The sequence below is a fragment of the Anolis carolinensis genome, chromosome 4 (genome assembly GCF_035594765.1).
Source record: "Anolis carolinensis isolate JA03-04 chromosome 4, rAnoCar3.1.pri, whole genome shotgun sequence".
NCBI lineage: Eukaryota > Metazoa > Chordata > Lepidosauria > Squamata > Dactyloidae > Anolis > Anolis carolinensis.
Window position 1 is genome coordinate 204736900 of NC_085844.1, and position 25384 is coordinate 204762283.

The following is a 25384-nucleotide window of genomic DNA, read 5'->3' on the forward strand; positions in this document are numbered from 1 at the left end:
TTTGTTAGGAGAAAGTACACTGGTTAGAGGAAATCAAGCTTTTCTGAGAATTTGCAAATCCTTTCTTCTTTGTCTTTCTTTCAGATCTTTCCTTTGGATATCTTAGAATATATTTTTTCCTGCAAGAGAGGTTATCTTACATATTTGTATAACAGTTCTACACAATGTGCCATCCCAAAATAGCTATGGTTACATACAAATAAAATAAATAAATCTTCCTGGAGAATTAAAATAAGCTTTAGCAACCACTTACGGAGGCAAGCTTCTGGGTGACCAAGATCAAATCGTTGGTTACGGAAAAAGTTGGTTTTGCAATGTTCACAATGTTCCCCTGCTGTATTATGCTGACAGTCTTCACATACACCGCCACTTACACCTCCGTTGGCCTCATACACAGCTGGATCAAAATGACACTTGTTGGAGTGTCCATTACAGTTGCATTCTATATAGAAAAGGAATGTCAAGCCATCTGTCACATGGAAAGCTGAGAAAACAATGGCTTTTAATGTTTGACTTCACCAGTAGATGGTGCTTTGGGCTCCTTCATTGCGCCTAACACATTTGTAACAGAGAAGCATTCATATTGTAGTGGATCCAACTTGAACATAATCCACACTGCACATGTTTTAACAGATGAAGTACTCTTGCATGCTCCATCTCCTGCTGAGTACTCTTTCTGGACTTATATTTCTCCCCCAGGTGGTGAAATATGTGCCTTTTTTCTACAAGGCATACTAATAATGTTGAGAGCAGGAAATCATTTTCACCCAGCCACATATCCTATACTGACAAGGTACTCTGACATCACCAGGATGTTGTTTCTCTGCAACACAAAAAATTTGGAACCAACAAATCCCATAGCAGATATTGCCAGCATCTATCTAGCACATGTCTCCGACAACATGACTTTCAGTATTCCTCTCAATGCAATCCATTTATAAAATTCAGGCACTTAAAATGTGTTTTAATAATTTTATTTGAGCTTTCGGGTACAAAAGTCATCTAGCATCAAGTAAAATACCTATGGCCCTACAGAGTGCAGAGAGAATACTTTTCTGAAATACTGCTACTAAAATCCATCAGAAAAAATGGCCATAGCAAACTCATTTTTGCAGCACTGTCAATGACAATGATTGCTGGCAGGTCTCCAAGATTTCAGATAGCTTTTCCAGACCTACCTGGATATAAACCTGAAACCTTCAGTGTGCAAAGCACAGGCTGTGTCATTAATCTATAGTCAAGTTTTTTCTCAAGCTGGTGAAGGGAATTTTGTCAATGAATAGTGAGCATCCCTTGTTTGTGAAAAGCATAGCTATCTGTTATATTACTATTCCGCTTCAACAATCATGATTAAAGCAATATCTACAGTGACTTTAACAGTAAAATTATAGTTCAAAAACACTAGCTAGAAAATTTTCCCCTAGGATATTGGTTAGGCATACATACGGTGGCATTCATTAGGACTGTTGTCTTCAGCAGGTCTCCATGGCTGGTCATGGTAAAATGCTGCACAACGGTCACAATTTGCCCCAGCAGTGTTGTGCTGGCACATACAATGACCATGAATCTAGAAGGTACAAGGAATTTGTTTTGAATTCTCACAATTTACCTCACCATCATCTAGTAGTTTTTTCACCCTCTCAGTTATTGTACTGTAGTTTGTTTTACTTAACCCTACCTATACTTTTCCCCACTTAACCAAAAAACTCTTCGGCAGGGATATACATCCTTTAATATTTCATCCTTGCATGTGTGGATGAATAAATGCCGTAATAAGTAGTGAGGAATATTCCTTGCATTCTTGCTCTTACACATACACACACACACATCCATAATCATTTTTAAAGCCAGTTAATGCCCATGGGATCCCAGTCTAAAAAGACATCATGCAAACAAATATTTCCAGCAGTGAGAGCTGAGGAAGAAACTGTCAGGGATTTTTTTCCCCAACTAAGCTGGTACAATGGCCTTTTTGCCCATTTTATCTCTCCTGTTTCTTTTGGCTCAGCAAAAGAGTTCTGCTCTAGCTTTCTTAAAGTATTGCATGTTGGTTGCTTCCACCGTATAATGTTTGCAGAGCTTAGAAAATTTTGCTTTCTCCAAAACTCCTACACTCACTAGTGGATTCTGGAAGTTGTATTACTGTATTTTCAAGTACTGGACATGGGCTGTTTCTTGCAAATGCCAAATCAGAGTCACCAATATCTGCACACCAAAAATAAATATTGGTTATCATTATGAGGAACCCAGCTGTTCAATTATTGATAATAGAATTACCATAGTAAAGTTAAAGGTATAGGTTTTCCCCTGACATTAAGTCTAGTCGTGTCCGACTCTGGGGTTGGTGCTCATCTTCATTTCTAAGCCAAACAGCCAGCGTTGCCCATAGACACCTCCAACGTCACGTGGCCAGCTTGACTGCATGGAGCACTGTTACCTTCCCGCCGGAGCAGTACCTATTCATCTACCCACATTTGCATGTTTTCAAACTGCTAGGTTGGCAGAAGCTGGGGCTAACAGTGGGAACTCACCCCGCTCCCCGGATTCAAACCGCTGAACTTTCAGGCACCACGTTCAATGAGTCAGTGGTTTAACCTGCTGTGCATTACCATAATATATGCAAATATCCCAGGCATTGTAATTCCTCCTTCTTCTTTTTTTGAGTACTCTATCAGATCAATTTTAACAATTAAGTACAACACTGTCTGGTAATGTGGAAAAATCCATATCCAATTTAGTACAAACTTGACCAGAAGAGAAAAGGAATTTGTTATTGTTGTGTACCTTCAAGTTGTTTCCAATTTATGGCAACCCTAAGGCCAACCTGTTGTAGGTCTCTTTGGCAAAAGCAAGGTGCCTGAGGAATCTCAAGCTCAGGGAGTCTGACTTGCTCAAGATAACCATGGGTTTTCAAAGTCAAGCAAGAATTTCAACCCTAGTCTTCAGAGTCATAATTGTCTCTACTAATAGTTTACTATAGGCTTTTCCTAAGTAGTAATAAGAATCAGAACCTGTTTGTTACTGCAGTAGAGCAGTTACTATGTGTTAGTTGAGCGTATTAATTGGGCATAGTGTATAAAACAAAGCATTGAGCTTGCAAATGCTGCTGGTAGCTGACTGCTGGTGGCTGGAAGCTGATATCAATGCAGAGAGTGAATGTTTATCTTGCTGCACTACCAGTCAAGGCCATCCTGAAACTTCATGAAGAAGAAAGAAGTTGAACTATTTCCTTTAGTTTTTTCCTGCCATCATATCAAGAAGAAATCTATTTCAAGAAGAAAGCATTTATTTTGTTCCTGCGGTGAGGACAACTATAGTGAACTATTTTGTTACTGTTATTCTTAGCAAATGAACTCTTTTCATTTCTACTTGTTCCTTAGGACTTGAGTTCAGGGTCACAATGCATATCTTTAAAAGGATAAGCTTCCATACTCTACTAGTTAAAAAATATTGTTAAAGCACTAACATTGGTTTGACAATAATTTCACACTCAAACCACAACACCATGCTGGCTCTCACAAAATTAATCCACATTGATGGTATAGCTAGATATGGTGCCAAACAGATATGCCTTCTCTCCACCAAAAGCAGACCATCTTGTCTAGCCAGCACTCACTCCAACCTTCTGCCCACTATGTGGACAGACTGGAAGGAGGATAGCATGTTCAAGTAAAAGGAATGCAGAGGAGACATACTAGAATCTAATGCTACAACTGGGAAGTCATTGCATCTAGCAACACTTCCCTACCTTCACACTCACCATAGCACCTGGTTCTCCAGAAGAAGCATCTGGGGCAGCACAGCGGTCAGCATGCCCATGGCAGAAGCAGCTCCCTTGCACTTGCATTTCCGTCAAGGCATAGAAAGCACTAGGCAATCGATATCCCTGGTGTGGAAGGCGGGACAACTGTGTGAAATTCACTCTCAAATTGGTGAATTCTGCCAGATCTATTTGAAACCAAAATAAAACACACACATCTGAAATACCTAGTTAGAAAATGGCCGGATTCATTACCTAGGGGGACAGGGACAAAATAAGATCAAAAAGTGGGTAATTTTCTTCATAAAATTATATAGGAGAATGAATTGGATGACTACTAGCTCACAATAACTACATTTAAGAAATCAGAAGCAAAATGGCTAAATACTGGGCCTCAGGGATTACCACCTCTGACTCCAGTCAAAAAGCTGGAGCCTCTTTCTTTAAAAAATATGCATGCCAAGGATGATATACAACTGCTCTGAGGTAGAAATAGGAAAATGTTTTCAGCCCTTTCTCATCTGAATTGGATGGTTTGGGGAAAAAACTGAATTCCAGCAATGAGAGGAACTAAGGATACTAAAGAAAAATTAGGACTTAGGGGCTAAACCAAAGAAGGTGAAGCCAAATGTGTACAATGTATCAATAAAAATTAAATCTCTGTGTATTTTTATTCTAATTCTAACTAGAGTGCAAAGAATTATGGGTAATAAATTATACCTTCTCATGGTTTAAAAAGTCTATTTTTGTTTTATTCCAAATTTAATGAGGTATAATAACTGGAGGATCTTCTGAGTTTGATGTGTAATCCCCATGGGCCACATCTACCCCCAAGCCAGAGGCTGGCCATCGCTGCTCTACCATAATGCTATATAAGAATCATGAGGTGATATTACAATAGTAATTCACATGCTCACTCAGAGAAACCATCTGTATATGTCACTATAACTGCCCAATGTACCTGCCAATCAGTACACCTGGTGACTTCAATGTTAGTGGACTGGTAAATAAACTACAGGTTTATCTGAACTTAATGGGGACTATCTAAGGAGTAAGACCCTGCACTTTGGCACCTCAAGCAGTTCCTTTACCATCCAGACTAAAACAATTTACCATCCCACTGTCATCAATGCCATGGATTACTACTTCCCTTAGCATAAATGACAAATAATTCATCTCTGTTGAAAACTTATGCTAACACTGTAAAAGTCTCATTGTAAAAACACGTAAAAAGTGGAAAAGACACAGCTCAACATGAAAAACATTGGAACTTAATGCTCTGACAATGACATATTCTTGATTCTCTCTATGAATAGTAAGCAGCCCTGTAGCCTGGGGGGGGGGGGAGTAGGGGTTCAAACTACCCCTGAAAATTTTCAGGTGACTGAAAAAAAAAACCAAAAAAAACCCTGGTTTACTCATGAATTTTAACTGGTTAACAAAATCCCCATGCTAAGCCTATGAGACGCAAAAAATTAAGATGCCACAATTCAACCTAGTATCTTCTTCATGCAAAATGTAGGTTCGATCTGTAAGCCGTTTCCTCCACCCATCTTAAAAAGAGAAGTAGCATCTGTCTGTTCTATCAGGTTTAAAAACCAAGACTGATGTATCTTCAAAATAAATTAGAAGGAATCATGAGCTTTGGTACCCAGGCATATCTGCTTTCTGTAATTTTTCAATAAAATTTCTCTAGTCCACCTCTGCAATGAACCACACATTGTACAGACATTGGTATGTACATACTGTTGACATTTTGGCTGTGAGATGTTGTCATCCCAGATGCAAGACCAATGGGGTTGAACTCGATCTTAGAAGGACAGAAAACGAAAACATGTTAAAGATCAATAATACTCCTACCTTGAATTGTTAGTTTCATTTCACAATTATGAATATGTCTTTTATGTGATCACGAAAAGTCTACAAATAATGGTGTAATAGTATCAATAGCATATAATGGTCATCGTGGCTACTATATTACTGTTGTGGTAAATCTGATCCAGCTTCTAGTTTGAATGTTAAAGGTGTTACACAAAATGCTGAATCTGTTCTGAGGACAGGATAAATGTTCTGGACAGAGCCTTTAAAGTTCATATGGAAATCAAAATAAGAATCACCACCTCACTGGCATGGCAGCAGCTAGCTACCAGAACTTAGAGATGAGGCTGCTTGCCTGGATATTTTTTTCCCTTTCATGCAAAAAGTGATAGCACTCTTTTAAATACAGTAATAAATAAATAAATAAAATTGTAAAATAAAGATAAGTAGTGATTAATGTGGTTTTTAATGCACAACATTTTAAAGGAACTATTCATGGAGTTCGTCTAAGTCCTAATTTTTCTAAGAAGGGTTCTGGTCACACCAAAGCATATCATGGTATGTCAGTGCATTGACCAAAAAATTGACCAAAGCACTTTTTTTGGGTATGATTTTTAATGTTAACCACTTTGAGTCTCCTTTGAGAGAGAAAAGGCAAAATATAAATACTAATACCAATAATACCCATACAATAATAATAATTTTCAAAAATGATGAACTCGGATGACAATTACAAAGAAGCTGGATTCCAGTGATATATGCTAGCACCACAAAAAATTGTTTGCTATTCTGTTTAGAGAGAAATAAAGATTAGTTGGCTTGAAAGCTGAGTAAATGAACTTTGCTGATGGTACTGAAAAACTATCTGGGTTTTAATAATGCAAAAGTTTGGTAGTATAGTGTCCTTTGGAGTCTGCATGATCCAGATCCCCTGAAGCATGTGTGTGCATGTCATTGCCATTTAATAGTATGAGGTGTTCCATATCTGCAGCAGGTTTCAGAACGAAACCTCTGTAAATACAGTGGGCCCACTATATCCTCGCAGTTTTCTTGAGCCCATAAGTATTGCATTCACTTTCTCAACTGACAGGTTATTGCATGTGGATATACCTTTCCTCCATTCTGAGGTGGTCTGTGCTGAGTCTGCATATCCTGGCAACGCACATCCTGCCATGTCTGTGGGAGACCACTGGAGATCTGTGGAAATGATGTAGCACAATCTGTGGACAAGTACTGATAAACCTTCCAGGTTGTGCCAAAGTCGGTGGAACGCTCGATCACCATTCCAACTGGCAAAGGGCTCTGAGGAGAGTGAAGGGAAGAGAGAACAGTGTTCGATCATTTCACCATCCTCACTGTGACAGGATGAGAACCAGCCTCTGACAAGTAAAACAAGCCTGATGTTTCCTTTGAATACAGAACTAAAAAGGAGAGGGATTGAGCCATAGCTGAACTATGTTCAGTTGAAACTTGGAAATTATTTTTTCTGTACATTTCAGTGAGCAAAACTGCCAGATAATAATAACATAAGAAGAGGCACCACAGATCACTTAAGCCCAACAGCCAATGCCACAAACAGGATTATTTACTTAATATATCACTAAAGCACCATGCCAAACTTGCTTGTATTTCAAAAGAAGTCTTTTCTTGAAAAATTAAAACTTCCATGGCATAGAACTGTATTTTTTGCCATTTCAGCATGGGTCATCAAAGAAGCCATTGACCACATCAATACATGTTACTATTCTCATAGTCCCAGGCCAATATATTTATTTATTTATTTACAACATTTTTACCCCCCCCCCTTTCTTACCCGAGGGGACTCAAGCCGGCTTTAGTCTGAAGATGGAACCAAAACATATAAAAATACATTTTGGATACCATTTCGAGAATCGCAATCTGGCTGAGGAATGCATAATGCATTGTTTTTTTAAAAAATCATGTTTCTAGGCTTTGGACTCTATCATGTCTTTTCTGTTGTGACATACTGACAGATGAGATGAACATGCATTTGAACATATGGATTAACATACAACCACTGTCATCATTTTACAAAGAATCTGGCTGCTTGACTTTGTCAGAAACACTAATAAATGCACAAATTCAAATTCTCCTTGACTTGCAGAAACCACATGAATTCAGAGTTTGTTAATCCTAGTTACTATCATGACAGCCTCGCACATACCCTAAAGTCCAACAGGATGCTATCAAGCTGAAACTTCTTATCCAGATCTAGCTGAAGAGAGACGTGATTCACATCTGTGAGGAGACAGAAGGGACCGTGGTCAGAGTAGCAAGTCATAGAGGTTGTAAAAACAAAAGACTTTTCCTGTCAGACAGGTTATTCATTTCCTCTTTGCACATAATCTATTCAAATCCAGACCCTGTTTGCTGAATCTACAGAACCCTTGGCCCCTTTCAGCCCATCATGCCTATCATAAAATTTCCAAGCCAGACAACCATCTTACAGCACGTTCACATCAAGAGTGTTTACATGCTCTTTTTCCTCTTGAATACATCATAAGAAAGACAGAAGCTTACCATTCTGGGACTGCCACCATTTCATGTGTCCAGCCGAAGACAGGACGTTTTCTATCCGGTGACTGTTGAACACACGAGGGGTTCTGGAATCACACCGACAACATTTCAGTTGCCACTGAAAATGAACACACACAAATAAAAGCAGATTAGGATGCCCAAGAAAAGGGATGGCCATGCTTTAGAAAACAATATTGTTTGCTAAACTGAAATATTCATTATATTTGTTGTATGTAAATAAAAATGCCATGCCTAAATTGCTGCCTGGGGCAGAATATAAAATGACAACTGGTTCCCAATTCTAATCAGGTTATTTAGGCCTTGACTTAAATTTCACAATTACCTCTCTTAACAAAATAAGAAATAAAAAAACTAACATGTTGCTGCCTTTACATGACAATCAAAATCAATTTCTGGTGTGAATGTCTTGCTCATGTTAAGACTCATCCTGCTTAATACATGAAAGTAAACTATATTTTGGTTAATGTGAAAGGGGGGGATCAATTTATTTTAGATTAATAATCATTTGGTGTTTACAAATGAGTTGTTAAGAAAGCAATTGTTCAATAGCTAATTTTAAAGAGGAGCCATATGTTGATTTTCACTTTTATTTATTTTTTATTTACCATATTTGTACCATACTCAAAACTGAGGGGGACTCAGCCTTACATATCAGGAACAATTCAATGCCTTAAATTAACATAGAACTGGTAAACATCCACATTATAAAACAGAATTAAATCGTCTAAAAACGATTACATCAGTGATTAAAATCACATCATCCAAAGTCATAATACATGGCCATTCCAATTGTCATTGCACAGATTCTATGTTTATTTATTACACTGCAATTCTCCAAAAGCTTGATCACATAGCCATGTTTTAACTTTCTTTCTGAAGGCTAGAAGGGAAGGAGCAGATTGAATATCACTGGGGAGGGAGTTCCACAGCCGAGGGACCACCACTGAAAAGGCCTTGTCTCTCATTCCCACCAACTGTGCTTTACAAAGGAGGTGGGACCAAGAGCACGGCCTCCTCAGAAGATCCTAATCTCCGCAATGGTTCATAGAGGGAGATACGTTCAGACAGGTAAGCTGGGCTGCAGCCATTTAGGGCTTTATAGGCTAAAGCCAGCACTTTGAATTGTACTCAGTAGCAAACTGGCAGCCAGTGAAGCTGGCGTAACAGGGGAATTGTCTGCTCGCTGTATGCTTGGTTGCCATCCGTTGGACCACTTGAAGCTTCTGAATAGTCTTCAAAGGCAATCCCACATTGAGTGTATTGCAATAGTCTATTTAGGATGTAACAAGAGTCAGAACTACCATAGCCAAGTCTGACTTCCCAAAGTACGAGTGCAACTGGTGCACAAGTTTTAATTGTGCAAATAATCCCTGCCACTGCTGAAACCTGAGGTTCCAGGCTCAATGATGAATCCAGGAGAACACCCAAGCTGCGAATCTGTGACTTCAGGGGGAGTGTAAACCCATCCAGCACAGGCTGTAACCCTATACTCTGTCAACCTTATGACTGATCAGTACCAGTTAGATACTATGTCTTTCTTCTTGTGGTGTTCAATAACTTCAAGATTAGATGGCTGCAAGTCAAGAGTCACAATAAGATGGTGTATGTACCTTAGTACTTGCTCTCTATCAGTTAGACATTATGTCCTTCTTCATGGGGTATACTTACCTCTGGGATCAGGTTATCTGTTAGCAAACATATATTGTAGCCTATCCTTTGCCAGAAACAGAACAAACACTACAATATAGAGCATATACTTGGAAAGAGAGATCTGACATCAATACAGCTCTGCAGATATAACATTAACTCCTGTTTTCCCCATGATAGTGACTATGTTTCAATGTGTGCAGTCTGAGAATGTGATAGAATGCTTGGAGAAGTTCAAGGTTCCTCGTGAGTACTCAAACTGTCCCCTTCCAGGTTTATAGAACAAGAAAAAATGGGAGACTGCTTAATGGGGAATGGGGAATGCCTCACTGAAGTAAGGCAATGCTGAAAGAGGTTATGATAAAACCTCTACTGAGAAAAAAACCTCCTTGAACATGACCACACTAGAAAATTATTAGCCAGACTCCAATATCTTCTTTTTAGACAAGATTCTGTAGTGGGTGTTGTCTCTGAGCTCAATGGACTCTTGAATGAAATGGGTTGTCCATTTCAATTTGGCTTAAGGTCTAAGTATGCTGTAAACAATGTTGGCTGATTTCGTGGATAACCTATGCAGGGAACTGAATATGGGAACATGTCCCTATTGATTCTGCTAGATTTCTTGGTGCCTTTCAATATCATCAACTATGCTATCATTCCAAGTTGCCTCTCTGGGATGTGATCTTTGGGTATTGGTTTCTACTGATGTGCATTTGTATGAAATTGCTATCCATTTTGTTTTGTTTCATTCGTTCTACTCTGTTTTCCGCTTCCGCCTCCTTGGGCCGCATGAGGAAAACCACGTGGCCAGAAAGCCAAACAAATAAACAGAAACTGTGCAACTTTTTATTTTGTTTCATCCGAAAATAGGCTCTTTCATTTCGTGCCCCCTTCATGGATAGTATGCAGAGCCGGCCCTAGGTATTTTTTAAGTGTAGGCGAAAAGAATTTTGGTGCCCCCCCCCCCAAAAAAAACATTCACTGAAAAATAAAAGCGTTGGATAAGCAAAAATGTTGGATAATAAGGAGGGATTAAGGAAAAGCCTATTAAACATCAAATTACATTAAGATTATACAAATTAAGCACCAAAACATCATGTTTTACAACAAATCAACAGAAAAAAGCAGTTCAATACATGGTAATGTTATGTAAAAGGTAAAGGTAAAGGTTTTCCCCAGACGTTAAGTCCAGTCATGTCTGATTCTGGGGGTTGGTGCTCATCTCCATTTCTAAGCCGGAGAGCCAGCGTTGTCCGTAGACACCTCCAAGGTCATGTGGCCGGCATGACTGCATGGAGCACCGCTACCTTCCCGCCTATTGATCTATACACATTGGCATGTTTTCGAACTGCTAGGTTGGCAGGAGCTGGAGCTAACAGCAGGCACTCACTCCACTCCCAGGATTTGAACCTGCGACCTTTCGGTCTGCAAGTTCAGCAGCTCAGTGCTTTAACACACTTCGCCACTGGGACTCCAATGTTATGTTGGAATTACTATACAGTAAAGTCTCACTTATCCAACATAAACAGGCCGGCAAAACGTTGGATAAGCGAATATTTTGGATAATAAGGAGGGATTAAGGAAAAGCCTATTGAACATCAAATTAGGTTATGATTTTACAAATTAAGCACCAAAACATCATGTTATACAACAAATTTGACAGAAAAGGCAGTTCAATACACAGTAAGGCTATGTAGTAATTACTGTATTTACGAATTTAGTGCCAAAATATCACGATGTATTGAAAACATTGACTACAAAAATGCATTGGATAATCCAGAACGTTGGATAAGTGGGACTCTACTGTATTTGCAAATTTAGCACCAAACATTGAACAGGGATATAGGGCAGTGTGGAATTAGATAACCCAGTTCAAAGCAGATATTGTGGGTTATTCTGCCTTGGTATTCCGGGCTATATGGCTGTGTGACAGCCACTCATAAATTCCCACTCCCATGCATCCTACACATCCTGAGAATCTGCTGGAATTCTATGAAATGATCAAATGATGATGCATTACTTGAAATATGTAGTATTTATGCTTTTCTAAATGCACACAGAATTATTTTCCAGCAAAGATGTAACAGCAAGTGCACCAGGCATGGGAAAACTTTGGCCCTGCAGGTGTTTTGGACTACAACTCCCATAATTCCTAACAGTCTCAAGGCCCTTCCTTTCCCCCCTTAGCCATTTAAGCCAAGGGGTAAAACCTGGACACAGTATATTATTTGAGAAGACAGAAATGCTGGACCACTCTCACAACCACCATGTCAAACTACACAGAGAAGCCATTGAAATCCACAAGAAGCATGTGGACAATTTCAACAGAAAGGAGGAAACCATGAAAATGAACAATATCTGGCTACCAGTATTTAAAAACTCTAAATCAGGACAGTAAATAAAGAACAACACACACAAAAACAGAGGAATTCCAGACATGAATCAATCAGGGGCAGCTCACACCTCCCAACAAAGGATTCCCTCAGGTAGGAAGCAGCCAGTCTTTGAAGCTGCAAGGCTATTCAGTGCTAATCAAGGTGGCCTATTGCAACATTCACACTTGCCTCCAACAGACAAGAGTTCTTTCTCTTCCAACCTGGACTTTCAACAAATATTTAAGCCCCCCTTCCCTAGTTTCAAACAGACCTCACAACCACTGAGGATGCTTGCCATAGATGTGGGCGAAACATCAGGAGAGAATGCTTCTGAAACATGGCAATACATACTGGGAAACCCACAGCAAACCAGTGATTCTGGCCATGAAAGCTTTGGACAACTGGTTCCAGAAGCATTCTCTCCTGTCGCTTCACCCATATCTATGGCAGGCATCCTCAGAGGTTGCGAGGTCTTTTGGAATCTAGACAAGACGGGTTTCTATATATGTGGAATGTTCAGGGTGGGATAAAGAACTCTTGCCTGCCTGAGGCAAGTGTGAATGTTTCAGATTGATTAACACCTCCCAACAAAGGATTCCCTCAAGCAGGAAATAGCCAGGCTTTGAAGCTGCAAAGCTTTTCAATGCTAATCAAGGTGATTTAATGGCAACAGTCACACTGGCCTCCAACAGACAGACAAGAGTTCTTTCTCCCACCCTGAACATTCCATGGATATGTGTTGTAAAAGATTTTAATGGTCGGAATCATTGGGTTGCTGTGAGTTTTCCAGGCTGACTTGCCTAGATTCCAACAGACCTCACAACCTCTGAGGATGCTTGCCATAGATGTGGGTGAAGCATCAGGAGAGAATGCTTCTGGAACATTGCCAGACAGCCTGGAAAACTCACAGCAACCCAATGATTCCGACCATTAAAATCTTTCACAACACATATCCATGGAATGTTCAGGGTGGGAGAACGAAACCTTGTCTGCTTGAGCTACTGTGAATGTTGCAGTTTGCCACCTTGATTAGCTTATGGCCAGCAGTTTCAAGGCCTGGCTGGTAGCTGCCTGGAGGAATCCTTTGTTAACACCTCCCAACAAAAGATTCCCCAGGCAGCAATCAGCCAGGCTTTGAAGCGGCAACAGGCTATCAGAAGCTAATCAAGTGAGGGAACACTGTATTCTATTCACAGGAATGTGATATTATTGTATATCCCATATTCAGTTTTCTCATTCCTTTAAGTGTTCTCCTAGTGAGGCGGGAGGTTAAAGAACCCCAGGAAATACCATATATGGGCAGAGATGGCGACAGCTAGCGACCCGGGTGCATAAACTCACAGAAACATGTGACTTCTGGGAAATCATGTGTTTCTGAAGAAATGAAAGCTAAAGATAAACAAACAGCGCATGCGTACGCAGGCGCTCTGAATGATTGTGAGCACGGCACAGAAAGAGTGCGGCCGGCCCGCTGGTCAGCACTGATTGGGTCCAAGTCAGGCAGCGTCACAACTCTAAGCCAATGAATTTGCTTGTGGGCGGGCATAACCCGAACCCTGTAGTGTGTATAAATATTTACTCAGCCCGCCACTGGGGGTTCTCCCTGGGAAAAGCACTTATTTTGTGCGAGGGGGAACCCTAGTGGCCATTAGCCAAATAAAACTGCTTTCTTGGAATTATTCCAGTTGTCCGTCTCCAATCCATCCACTGCGCTCAACAAGGACCGTAGCACAAAGGTTCCGCTACATTTTCTGGTGACCCCGACGTGATTTCCTATAAGGCGGGCCAGGAGGTTGGAGACGGATCCCGTTGGCAGGACGGCCCCAACTCGGCGGTGGGGGCCGGAGGCAACTACCGTGAGACGAGAAGGGGCCCCTGAATATTGCAAGACCGGCTGCGGTGCTTGCCTCTGATGCCAACGCCGACTGACGGTGGGAGCTGCAACACCAGCGAGGTTCCATAGAAACCAGCCAGGAGGGAAAAGGATCCAGGGAAAAAGTCCAGGGGCGAAGGTTGGTCCGACGTCTACAGAAATCTGGCAAGTATAGTGGTTGCATGAGACATTAAGGGAACACCGGCGCCGGGAGGGGCACAAAAAAAGTTCCCAGGGAGGTAGAAAGGGGCTCTGTCTTGTGTTTCCTGACGCATGCCGTTGAGAGGCCGGGTGCCCAGGCCAAGGCAGTCCCCTCTATTAGGCAGGATGGGAGGGAAAAATTCAAAGAGCTCCACTCCCTTACAATGCATCTTAGATAATTTTGGCTCTTTTGCTATCAGAGCCGTAGCAGGCAATCCAAGGGACCTGAGAGATTATAGACTGAGGAATTTGTGTCAGGGAGAATGGCCAGAGTTTGGGTTAGGTTGGCAAGTAGAAGGAACGTGGGATCTGAAACTGATCCGAACAGTGGAAGAATATTGTGCTGTGAATCATCCGAACCAGTGGGTCTATATTGCTACTTGGGAACGGGTAGTTAGAGAAGATCCAGGTTGGGTTCGACAGTGCAGGAATGGCAAATGTATGGTGGTGAAGAAGGAAGGGAAAAAGAAGGAAGTTTTCCAATCCAATGAGGAGGACTACCCAGATTTACAGTTGAGTGTACAGGCTAAACAACAGGAATTACTGCCGCCACCCTTGCCACCGCCCCCACCCCAGGGAACAGTTTCCGGTGCACCTACACTAGGAACGGGACCCCCACCCTACTCTCCAGAGTCAACCGAAGCAGCCAAGAAACACTATCCTAGCCTAGAAAAATATCAGGAGGAAACAAAGGAAAAGAAAAGGTCACAACGGATGCCCAGTGATGCTTCTCCGGCACAAACTCGGAGACATGGAGCTCCGGTGTGGCCTGGTGATTCACCGACCGGACCGGCCCTCCAGATGCCCTTGAGAACGGTGCCTGTGATAAACAACAGGAATGAGATAGTTCAAGCATACCAGGTAGTGCCTTTCAGTAGTAGTGACATTTTGAATTGGAAAAATAATACTCCACCTTATAGTGAAGAACCCCAAGCTATGGCTAGGCTATTGGAAGGGATTATGGCAACCCATAATCCCACCTGGCAAGATTGCAGACAATTGTTGAATATGTTGTTCACATCAGAAGAGAGAAGAGCAGTGTTGAATAATGGGGTAGCCATAGCCCAGGTTGGGGCCCCACAAGATGGTGATGCAGCCGAGTGGGGAGCACAGAGGTTTCCTGTGGAAATAGATCCCCAATGGGACACCGCAGAAGAAGGACATTTGCAGAGACTGAGAGGATTCCAGCGTATATTGGTAGAAGCGGTAAAGAGGGGCCCGCCGCGACCCGTCAACATTATAAAAATTCAGGGAGTGGTACAGGAAAAATCTGAGTCACCAACAGCCTTTTTGGAAAGGCTGGAGGCAGCATATAGAAAGTATAGCCCGTATAATTTGGAGGATGAAAACGGTAGGAGGGCGATTCAACAGTCTTTTATCAGTCAAGCGGCTCCTGACATCCGGAGAAAGATTCAAAAGCAACCAGGATTTCTAGGAAAGACTATAAATGAATTGTTGGCACTCGCAGATCAAGTTTATATGGCAAGGGACCAGGTAGAAGAAGAGAAGAAGGACAGGAAGAAGAAGCAGGAATACCAAGCATTAGTCACCATGATGGAACAGAGTGCAAGTGGACAGAGAGGAAGAGGAGGATATGCCAGAGGGGGACAAGGAGGAAGAAGAGGGCCCCCTCGGAGGTTAGGTCGAGACCAATGTGCTAAATGTAAGAAGTTTGGACACTGGAAAGGTGAATGCCCAGAAGGAAGAGAAGGAAGTCAGGAAGGACTGAGAGAAAGAGGAAGGCCTGAGAGAGGAAGAAACCCAGGAAGGGGAAGAGGACGTGGAAACTACGTACCTTTTCCTGCGAGAGAGGTGATAGCTGCAGCAGCTGTGATGGAAGAAGAATGGGAAGATATGGATGGAGGAGAGGAATGAGGAAGCCAGGCTCTTGTTTTGTTGGACCCCGGGGAGCCGATGGTCACACTTGAAATCGGGGACCAACAATTGGACTTTTTAGTGGACACAGGTGCCGAAAAATCAGTAGTAAATACAAAAATTAGTCCACCAACTCGGGAAACTACGAAAGTAATAGGGGTGTCTGGGAAGACCCAGAAGTGCCCCTTCCTCAAGGAACGCACCTGCAATCTGGCCGGACATCAGGTCAAGCATAAGATGTTATATCTTCCAGACTGCCCAGTCCCTTTATTGGGAAGGGACATTTTATCAAAATTACAAGCACAACTCCAGTTCATGAAGAATGGACAAATGGAACTATCATTTCCCATGGAAGAGGAATGGAGACTGTTTCAAGTTAGGATTTTTACTGAAGAAATACAATGGCCATGGCATGAGACTCCTTTAGTGTGGGCAGAAGATAATCCTCCAGGATTAGCTAAATATGTTCCACCGGTGGTGGTGGAAGTGAAAAGAGGAATGGGACCCATATGTAAGCCACAGTATCCCGTCAGTCGAGAAGCGGTGCAGGGGATCAGAAAGCATCTAGAGCGACTTCTGCAGCATGGGATATTGGTACCATGCAGTTCCCCATGGAACACGCCCCTGCTCCCAGTCAAGAAACCTGGAGGACAAGGAGAATATCGCCCAGTTCAAGATTTGCGGGCTGTAAATCAAGTCACCGTTCCCCTAACCCCAGTAGTGCCTAATCCATACATCATGATGAGTCTAGTACCAGCATTTGCCAAATGGTTTACTGTATTGGATTTAAAGGATGCATTCTTTTGCATTCGATTGGCCCCTGTATCCCAACCGATCTTTGCTTTCCAGTGGGAATCTCAGCAGTCAGGGCAAAGGACCCAGTATGTTTGGACACGCCTTCCTCAGGGGTTCCGGGACAGCCCGACCATTTTTGGTCAAGCCCTGGCCAAAGACTTACAGGATTTTGTAATACCTAAGGAAGAGGGAATTTGGCTTCAGTATGTAGATGACCTGCTTGTCGCTTGCCGGACACTAGAGGGCAGTAGAGACCATACTTTGAGGCTACTCAAGGAATTAGAAATAAAGGGTTACAAAGTATCAAGGAAAAAGGCCCAGTTGTGCTGTCCCACGGTGAAATATTTGGGGTTCCATCTGACCGAAGGAAAGAAGATGTTAGGAGCTGAAAGAAAGGAAGTTGTTTGTGCCATCCCCACTCCCAGTACCCGGCGACAGGTGCGGGAATTTTTGGGATCAGCAGGATATTGCAGACAGTGGATCCCCAACTACGCCGTGTTGGCTAAGCCGCTGTACCAGGCTACGAGAGGTGGAAGAGAAGATCCGTTTGAGTGGACAGAAGAATGTCAACAGGCGTTTAAGGCATTAAAAGAAGCATTGATGTCATCTCCAGCATTAGGACTGCCCGATTTGGAAAAACCATTCACTCTGTTCGCTGCAGAGCGGGAAGGGACAGCGGTTGGAGTATTGACCCAACCACTAGGTTCATGGCAAAGGCCGATTGCCTACTTGTCAAAGCAATTGGACACAGTGGCTCGTGGATTGCCACCTTGCCTGAGGGCTGTGGCAGCATCAGTAGATTTAATCAAAGAAGCGAATAAATTGACCCTAGGACAGCCACTGACAGTTAAGGTGCCCCATAGCGTTAAGGCACTGTTAGACACTAAGGGACCGCGCTGGCTCACAAGTGAGAGGTTAATGAAATATGAGGGATTGTTGTGTGACAACCCACTGGTGACCCTGGAGACTTGCTCCACTCTGAATCCGGCCACCTTGCTCCCGACTCCAGGAGACACCACGATCCATCAGTGTGCCCAGGTGATGGATGAGGTATTCTCCAGTTGACCGGATTTGAAGGATGTGCCACTGACTAAGGTGGACGACACTCTGTTCACAGATGGAAGCTCCTTTATGGAAAATAATCAAAGACACTCAGGTTATGCGGTTGTCCGGTGGGGGGGAGAGACGCTGGAAGCAGGGTCACTGCCCCCGGGGACTTCTGCCCAGAAGGCCGAATTGATTGCCCTGACCCGAGCGTTGGAATTGTCAAGCGGAAAGCGGGTTAACGTCTACACAGACTCAAAATATGCCTTCACTACTCTCCACGCACACGGAGCACTGTACAAGGAGCGCGGGCTCCTCACGTCTGGAGGAAAGTGCGTGAAACATGCTGGAGAGATTGTGGATCTCCTGGAGGCGGTTTGGAAGCCAAGGCAGGTGGCTGTGATGCATTGTAAAGGGCACCAACGTGGAGACGATCCCGTAGTGCAAGGAAATAGACAGGCTGATCTGGCAGCCAAAGAGGCAGCTAGGCTGCCCTATATTGAACATCAGGTAATGGCCCTACAGGTAGAATTAACTGAACATAACATTACATATACACCAGAGGAAGAAGAATGGGCCTTAAAGGAGAAGGGTCAGTGGTCAGGAGAACTCATAGTGATGCCAGACGCCCGTGTCTACGTCCCTAAGGACTTGGCATGGCACATAGTCCAACACATGCACCAAAATACACATTTAGGAAAAATGGCATTGGCAAATCTGCTAGGACAACAGTTGTATATCGATGGATTACATAGCCTAACGGCAGCAGCAGCCCGAAGATGCTGGACATGTATAAAAAATAACCCCAGAGAAGGACCCCTCAAGCCACCAGGAGTCCAACATGTGGGTGGGGTACCCTTTGAAGCTTTAGTCACTGACTTTACAGAAATGCCCCCATACAAAGGATACAAATATTTACTGGTGTTCGTGGACACATACACAGGATGGGTGGAGGCTTACCCTACAAGGACTGAGAAGGCTGTGGAGGTGTCAAGAGCTCTAATGAAAGATGTTATTCCCAGATTTGGCATACCCTTAGAAATTGGGTCAGATAAAGGCCCCGCATATATTCAACAGGCCGTGCAAGGATTATGTAGAATTTTGGGCATAAAATGGAAGTTACATTGTGCATATAGACCCCAATCTTCTGGAAAAGTGGAAAGAATGAATAGGACATTAAAGGCTCAGCTTGGGAAACTTTGCCAAGAGACAGGATTGCCGTGGACGGTGGTTTTGCCCATGGCATTATTAGGAATCAGATGTACACCACACAAACGGACAGGACTCTCCCCTTTTGAAAGACTCTATGGACGACCCCCTTTGAACTTGAAGGGAGCCTTAGAGACAGGAGCTGAGCAACACCTCATAGGAGAGAAACAGACATTGGCCCAGGTTCAGGCTTTGGGCAGACAAATGCAGCAGTTAGAAAAATACATTTCTGAATTGAACCCACCATTCCCTACCACACCTCTACATTGTTTTTCACCAGGTGACGAGGTTCTGGTCAAGGATTGGAAGATTGAGCCATTGGGACCCAAGTGGCGAGGACCCTATGTTGTGCTCCTGTCTACCCCCACTGCAGTGAAGGTGAAGGAGATTAAGCCGTGGATACATTACACCCGTGTAAAACTAGCACCTGAGGAGTGGCGGACGGAGCAAGTTCCTGGTGAGGACCTGAGACTCAGGATCATCCGGCAACTCCCTAAGGGGTCAACAAGGCCATGAAGCTGATCCCTTCGGGTGCAACAGAGCGTCGGTGGTCAAGTATGTCGCAGCATGGCCCAACAAAGGCGCTCTCCGGGAGATGGTGGCTAGACATTTTGAGAGGAAAAAGTGGGAGACAAGTTATGAGGAGGGGAGGAAAGCGCACTGTGTTTGGTATATTATTTGTGCTGAGTTTTATTCTCTCTTTTGGAAAAAGAGCACATGGGAATTGGATAAAAGAACATGCCAATTATATGTTTGAGCAGCACGGGAAAGAGGTAGCATTAATATATGAACACCCCCTCACCATAGGAGATTTTTCATTTCTTCCCGATTTAATTGATGAACCACAGATTGTGTTGGAGGGATTGTCCAAGGCTCAGGAGGGTCCACCTACCGTGTTTTCTAGCATACCGCAAAAAATAAATAAAACTCGGTTTCGACGGTTTAGATACCATACCTCCACCAGGGGTTTGTGCTTCTGTTGTGGAGGATCGGGAATATGGAATTCTGAGTGGAGACACTGGGGAACTAGGCAGGCGTTCTTTTCCCGATTAGGCAATTACTCCCATTGTCGAGACCGGTTCTATCTACATGGACGATTTAATACATCTTATGTCTCACGATTAAATCTAACCGCAACCGAGTGGGCTAGCATGTATCCAGATTATCCTACATTTAGTGTGAATGATTCTATTGAGGGCCTAAAATCTTATATGAACATACTGCAACAATTAACCCAACTGAGCCTAGGTAAAAGCCTCTGTCCGTTATGGCAAATTAGGGATCCAAATCTATGGTTTTTCTTTGATAAATGGGCCACAAATTATCACCCCGGCAACTACCAGTGTGTCGGTGTGGGTTATTTGACATTCCCAGTTCAGGTCTTACACAAAAGGCATCAGCGCCTGAAACGGGACATTGTGCAAACAGGCCCTCTAGGACCAGAATGCTCGGATGAGGTCATTATTAACAAGGCCCTGTCAGGTTCAGAAGCCTCCCGTGTAGGAGGAGGCCTGATCACAGGCTTGTTGACCCTGGGTGCTTACCCAGGGATTGTAGCTCAAGCAAATCGTAGAAGTGTTCTAGGCCTGACTTGCCGCCTTGAAAAGTCCATAAATGCCACTGGTAAAATTTTCCGGGAAATCCAGTCTGAAGTAGAAGAAATCAGCCAGATGGCCCTACAGCATAAGTTGGCCCTTGACTACCTACTGGCGGCCAGGGGGGGGTTATGCGCCATGGTTAGAGGGCGTTGTGTAGTAAAATTTCATAACTTGAATAGTACTATTGAAGATAACATCGAGTCATTGCAAAAGCTAATTTACAATAATGTCCAGGAGGTAGAAGGTTGGTCTCCCTTCTCCTGGGTGACTAGCTGGTTACCCTCAGTAGAATGGTTGAAGGACATATTGTTGGTAGGGATTTTAGGATTGTTCATTGTTCTCATAGTTATGTGCTGCACTCCAATAATGATGCAAATGTGTACTAGGTGTGTCACACAATCTTTACCTGGAGAAAAGATAGCCATACTCCAAGCCAAGCGGGATTGGATGGAACCATAATGCTTTGCTTCAGCTTTTGTACATGCGCTTCGCAAAAAGAAAATGGGGGAGTGAGGCGGGAGGTTAAAGAACCCCAGGAAATACCATATATGGGCAGAGATGGCGACAGCTAGCGACCCGGGTGCATAAACTCACAGAAACATGTGGCTTCTGGGAAATCATGTGTTTCTGAAGAAATGAAAGCTAAAGATAAACAAACAGCGCATGCGTACGCAGGCGCTCTGAATGATTGTGAGCACGGCACAGAAAGAGTGCGGCCGGCCCGCTGGTCAGCACTGATTGGGTCCAAGTTAGGCAGCGTCACAACTCTAAGCCAATGAATTTGCTTGTGGGCGGGCATAACCCGAACCCTGTAGTGTGTATAAATATTTACTCAGCCCGCCACTGGGGGTTCTCCCTGGGAAAAGCACTTATTTTGTGCGAGGGGGAACCCTAGTGGCCATTAGCCAAATAAAACTGCTTTCTTGGAATTATTCCAGTTGTCCGTCTCCAATCCATCCACTGCGCTCAACAAGGACCGGAGCACAAAGGTTCCGCTACACTCTTTTGTCTAAAGCCCCATCTACACTGCCACATAATCCAGTTTCAGAATGTAGATTGACTGCATTGGTCTGGATTATACAACAGTATAGACTCATTAACCTAGTTCAATGAAGTTAGCCTGCATTTTGAAACTGGATTATATGACAGTGTGGATGGGGGGGAAGTGTAAGGTTTATTTCTCTGTGGAATGTCCAGGGTGGGAGAAAGAACCCTTTGTCTGCTTGAGGTACTGTGAATGTTGCAGTTTGCCACCTTGATAAGCTTATGGCCAGCAGTTTCAAGGCCTGGCTGGTAGCTGCCTGGAGGAATCCTTTGTTAACACCTCCCAACAAAGGATTCCCCAGGCAGGAGTCAGCCAGGCTTTGAAGCTGCAAGCCCATTCAATGCTAATCAAGGTGGCCAATTGCACCTCAAACAGACAAGAGTTCTTTCCCCCACCCTGGTCCCTGGACAACACAGTTAAAGATAATTGGCATAATGGTTTGTGTGGCATAATGCTTTGTGCATTGTATGACTCTGGGGACCAGGGTTTGGCCATACAACCCGCTGGGTGACTCTGAAGGCAAGTTACACTCTCTCAGCCTCAGAATACGGCAGAGTTTTAGAAACAATCTTGTCCACCCACCACACCCAAAAAATAGGACAGAAATGACTTGAAGGCACCCAACGACAGCTCCCAGTATCAATTAAAAGGGAAAATTCATACCAAAAACTTAGTGCATCCACGGAGCTGTGAAGTGTCTTCCTTTCTTTTTTAGAGAATATTATTCTTCAGGCAAATATATAGCTAGTAAGGAGGAGGACAAGCAACAACACAACAGCATGCCCCACCACAGACGTCACTACGTGCGGGGGCGGAGCCAGGCCACACGGTCTGCGGTGGGAGGGTCCAGACAGCCTGGCCCCGCCTCCTGCCCAGCGTAGCTCCGCCTCCCGCCCGGCGTAGCCCCGCCTCCTGCGCGGGATGGCCCCACCCCCCGCTTGGCTGGCCTTGGCGCTGCGGCCTGCCTGGGCCTTCCCTCGCCTAGGGAAGTCCCACGCCGCAGTGGGAAGCCCCAGGCCTGGTCGCACGGGTGGAAGGCTGGCCAGGCCCCGCGATCCGTGGTGGGAGGCCCCTGCCTGGCTGGCCCCGCCCCCGCCTGGATGGCCCCACCCCCGCCTGACTGGCCTCGTCCCTGCCTGGCTTGCCCTGCTCCCCCGCCTGGCTGGCCTTGGCGCTGCGGCCTGCCTGGGCCTTCTCTTGCTGAGGGAAGGTAAATGCAGCGGTGGGAAGCCCCAGGCCAAAGGGGAAGGTGGCGGGGAGTGGTGCCGTCCTTCCAGGAAGCTCGAGGGCGCCCCCAGGAGGACGGCGCCACAGGCAAATGTCTATATTGCCTGACGGTTGGACCGTCTCTGATAGTATGAAATAAATATCCGACTGAAACAAATGGAACAAATACTGCACACACTTCTATCAATGGTTTCAGTGGTTCTGATCCATTTTGGGAGAGGTAAACTTGCAAACTCAGAAGGTAGAGAACTACTAGAGAAGTTCTATTTAACCCCATGACATTTGGTCTGTAGGATACCTCAAGGTCTACTTTTGTCCCCATGCTATTCAACATCTACATGATTTTTTGGTGCAGAGGTTTTCTGGAGTCACGGATGACACCCAACTATCTCTCGTTTGCACGAATTCCAAGAAAGCTGTCTTGATTCTCAATCTGTGATTATAATTAATAATGGATTTGATGAAGGCAAACAAATTGAACCCTAATTTAGATAAGATAGAGGTCTTTCTGGTCAGCCAAAGGAGATATTGGGAATTAGGGATACAGCTTCTACTGCATGTGATTTCACTCCCCCTGAGATCTTATAACTTGGATGCACAGTTGATTCAGCCTTGAAGTGCAGAGTGTGCCATTCAAACAAAAACAAGTCAAACAATTGTGGAATAGACACACATATTTCATGGCAGTATCTTTGCTTGTGATGTCTCCCCTTCATTCATAGACTAGAGAAGGAGCTCTTGTCTCTGATAATCAGCCATATGCTGACATTGAAAAAGGAATCCTTTCCACGAATTTCTCACATGGCCAATTTGGATTTACTTCATCTCCACCAACAATATGTCTTTTTAAAAAGGGTACAATGGTACATCCTGGATTGCTGTTTTGTGCCTTGAGATTAAATGGGTACCTTCAGTTTACTTAAAGTCTTACCACAGTCCAAACATTGACCACAACTATGTTTGCCATGCATCAAAAAGGCTAGTGACAAATACTCTAACACTGCAGCTTCAGCCTTGTCCTGCATGATGTTTCATTTGGGCAAACACCATAGCTTTTATCTAAATCTCAAAATTGTTTGAGCCTAAGGGCCCTCTCAGCACCCTCTCCCAAAAGCAAGCAACAAGACAAGTGGCCTCAGTGGGTGAAAGGTTATTGGGTGAAAAGTCAAGCAGAACAAAATTCATTCCTTAACTGGAGTAATTCAAGAAGCAAGACCAGTTGGCTATCTCTAAAGGGCTATGCACACAGAAACAGCTTAAAGAGACTTCATTCCCAACTTTACAAACAAATACTCCAAAATGACAAGTCAGCCTACGCCACAATGTGCAGGACCTTGTAGTAAAGCCCCTATTATAAATGTTTAGGAAGTCTTCCTTGCATTGTGCACATACAAAGGTGCGGTAGAGAACATAATAATACCATATTACATCAATTATAATAACATATTGTTATATATTGAAAAATATATTCATAATAATATAATAGTGTATTACCTATATTAATACTTTCTGATATCAATTATATGATGCATCAGGAATGAAACATACACACACACACTACATTAAAATTATTCATGAATATTTAAGTCACTATAAAATAGAAAACACAAAGGAAAATATAATACTCCATTGAATGACCACTGAAGCAGGGCTGAGCACAGTACAGTACACAGGTTATTCTTGTGCCATACCATCTGGATAAAAAAATACAAAAAAAAAATCACTTTGGGAGAGGGGTGGAGGTGCATTTCCACCAAATTTTTCAGCCCCGTGGCCCAGTCTGCATCCAAGAGAGATCATTTTTGAACTCAAAACAAGTGAAAATATGTTGTTGAAGGTTTTCATGGCCGGAATCACAGGGTTGTTGAGTGTTTTCCGGGCTGTATGGCCATGTTCCTGACGTTTCGCCCACATCTATGGCAGGCATCCTCAGAGGTTGTGAGGTTGTGAAAATACACAACAACCGCAAGTGAAAATATCTCCTTATCCCTTATAAGAGTATGGGGGCAAAAAAACAAAACCAAACAAAGATTTCTCGCCACAGTTTTACTAGAGGGCTAATACAACCTCCTAACCTTTTGCAGATGCCCACCGTGTTCAAAAAGCACCAGAGGAATAAATCAAGGACTTTTTCACAAAATTCTCTTTGCTTCAAAATTGGGGTGTTTTTTTTTTTCAAGAGGTCCCATCCGTTGGTTTGGGAATAGCAGCATTCTGACAGTTTTAAAAACCTTCCCTAGTCGTGGCTTAATCACCCCTGCAGTTACCTGTTTTGCCTCCCCAACTATATATAAACTCTGAAGGTGTCTCATTTACATGAGGCATATGCCTGTAAAACATATCCATTACATCTACTCC

General features: G+C 43.4%; 1 protein-coding gene across 7 annotated transcripts in view; it reads right to left on the minus strand.

The window, feature by feature from the left end:
• The window catches only part of lamb3 (laminin subunit beta 3), a 90876-nt gene that overhangs the window by 33528 nt on the left and 31964 nt on the right, over window positions 1-25384 (minus strand). For all 7 annotated transcript variants that reach the window (XM_062978638.1, XM_016993335.2, XM_008109815.3 and 4 more), the window contains 7 exons: window positions 8120-8234; window positions 7764-7837; window positions 6689-6880; window positions 5507-5570; window positions 3761-3948; window positions 1447-1567; window positions 254-442 (listed from right to left, as the gene is read on the minus strand). In XM_062978638.1, the coding sequence (XP_062834708.1) occupies window positions 254-442; window positions 1447-1567; window positions 3761-3948; window positions 5507-5570; window positions 6689-6880; window positions 7764-7837; window positions 8120-8234 (943 nt within the window). The remainder of the gene's footprint in view (window positions 1-253; window positions 443-1446; window positions 1568-3760; window positions 3949-5506; window positions 5571-6688; window positions 6881-7763; window positions 7838-8119; window positions 8235-25384) is intronic.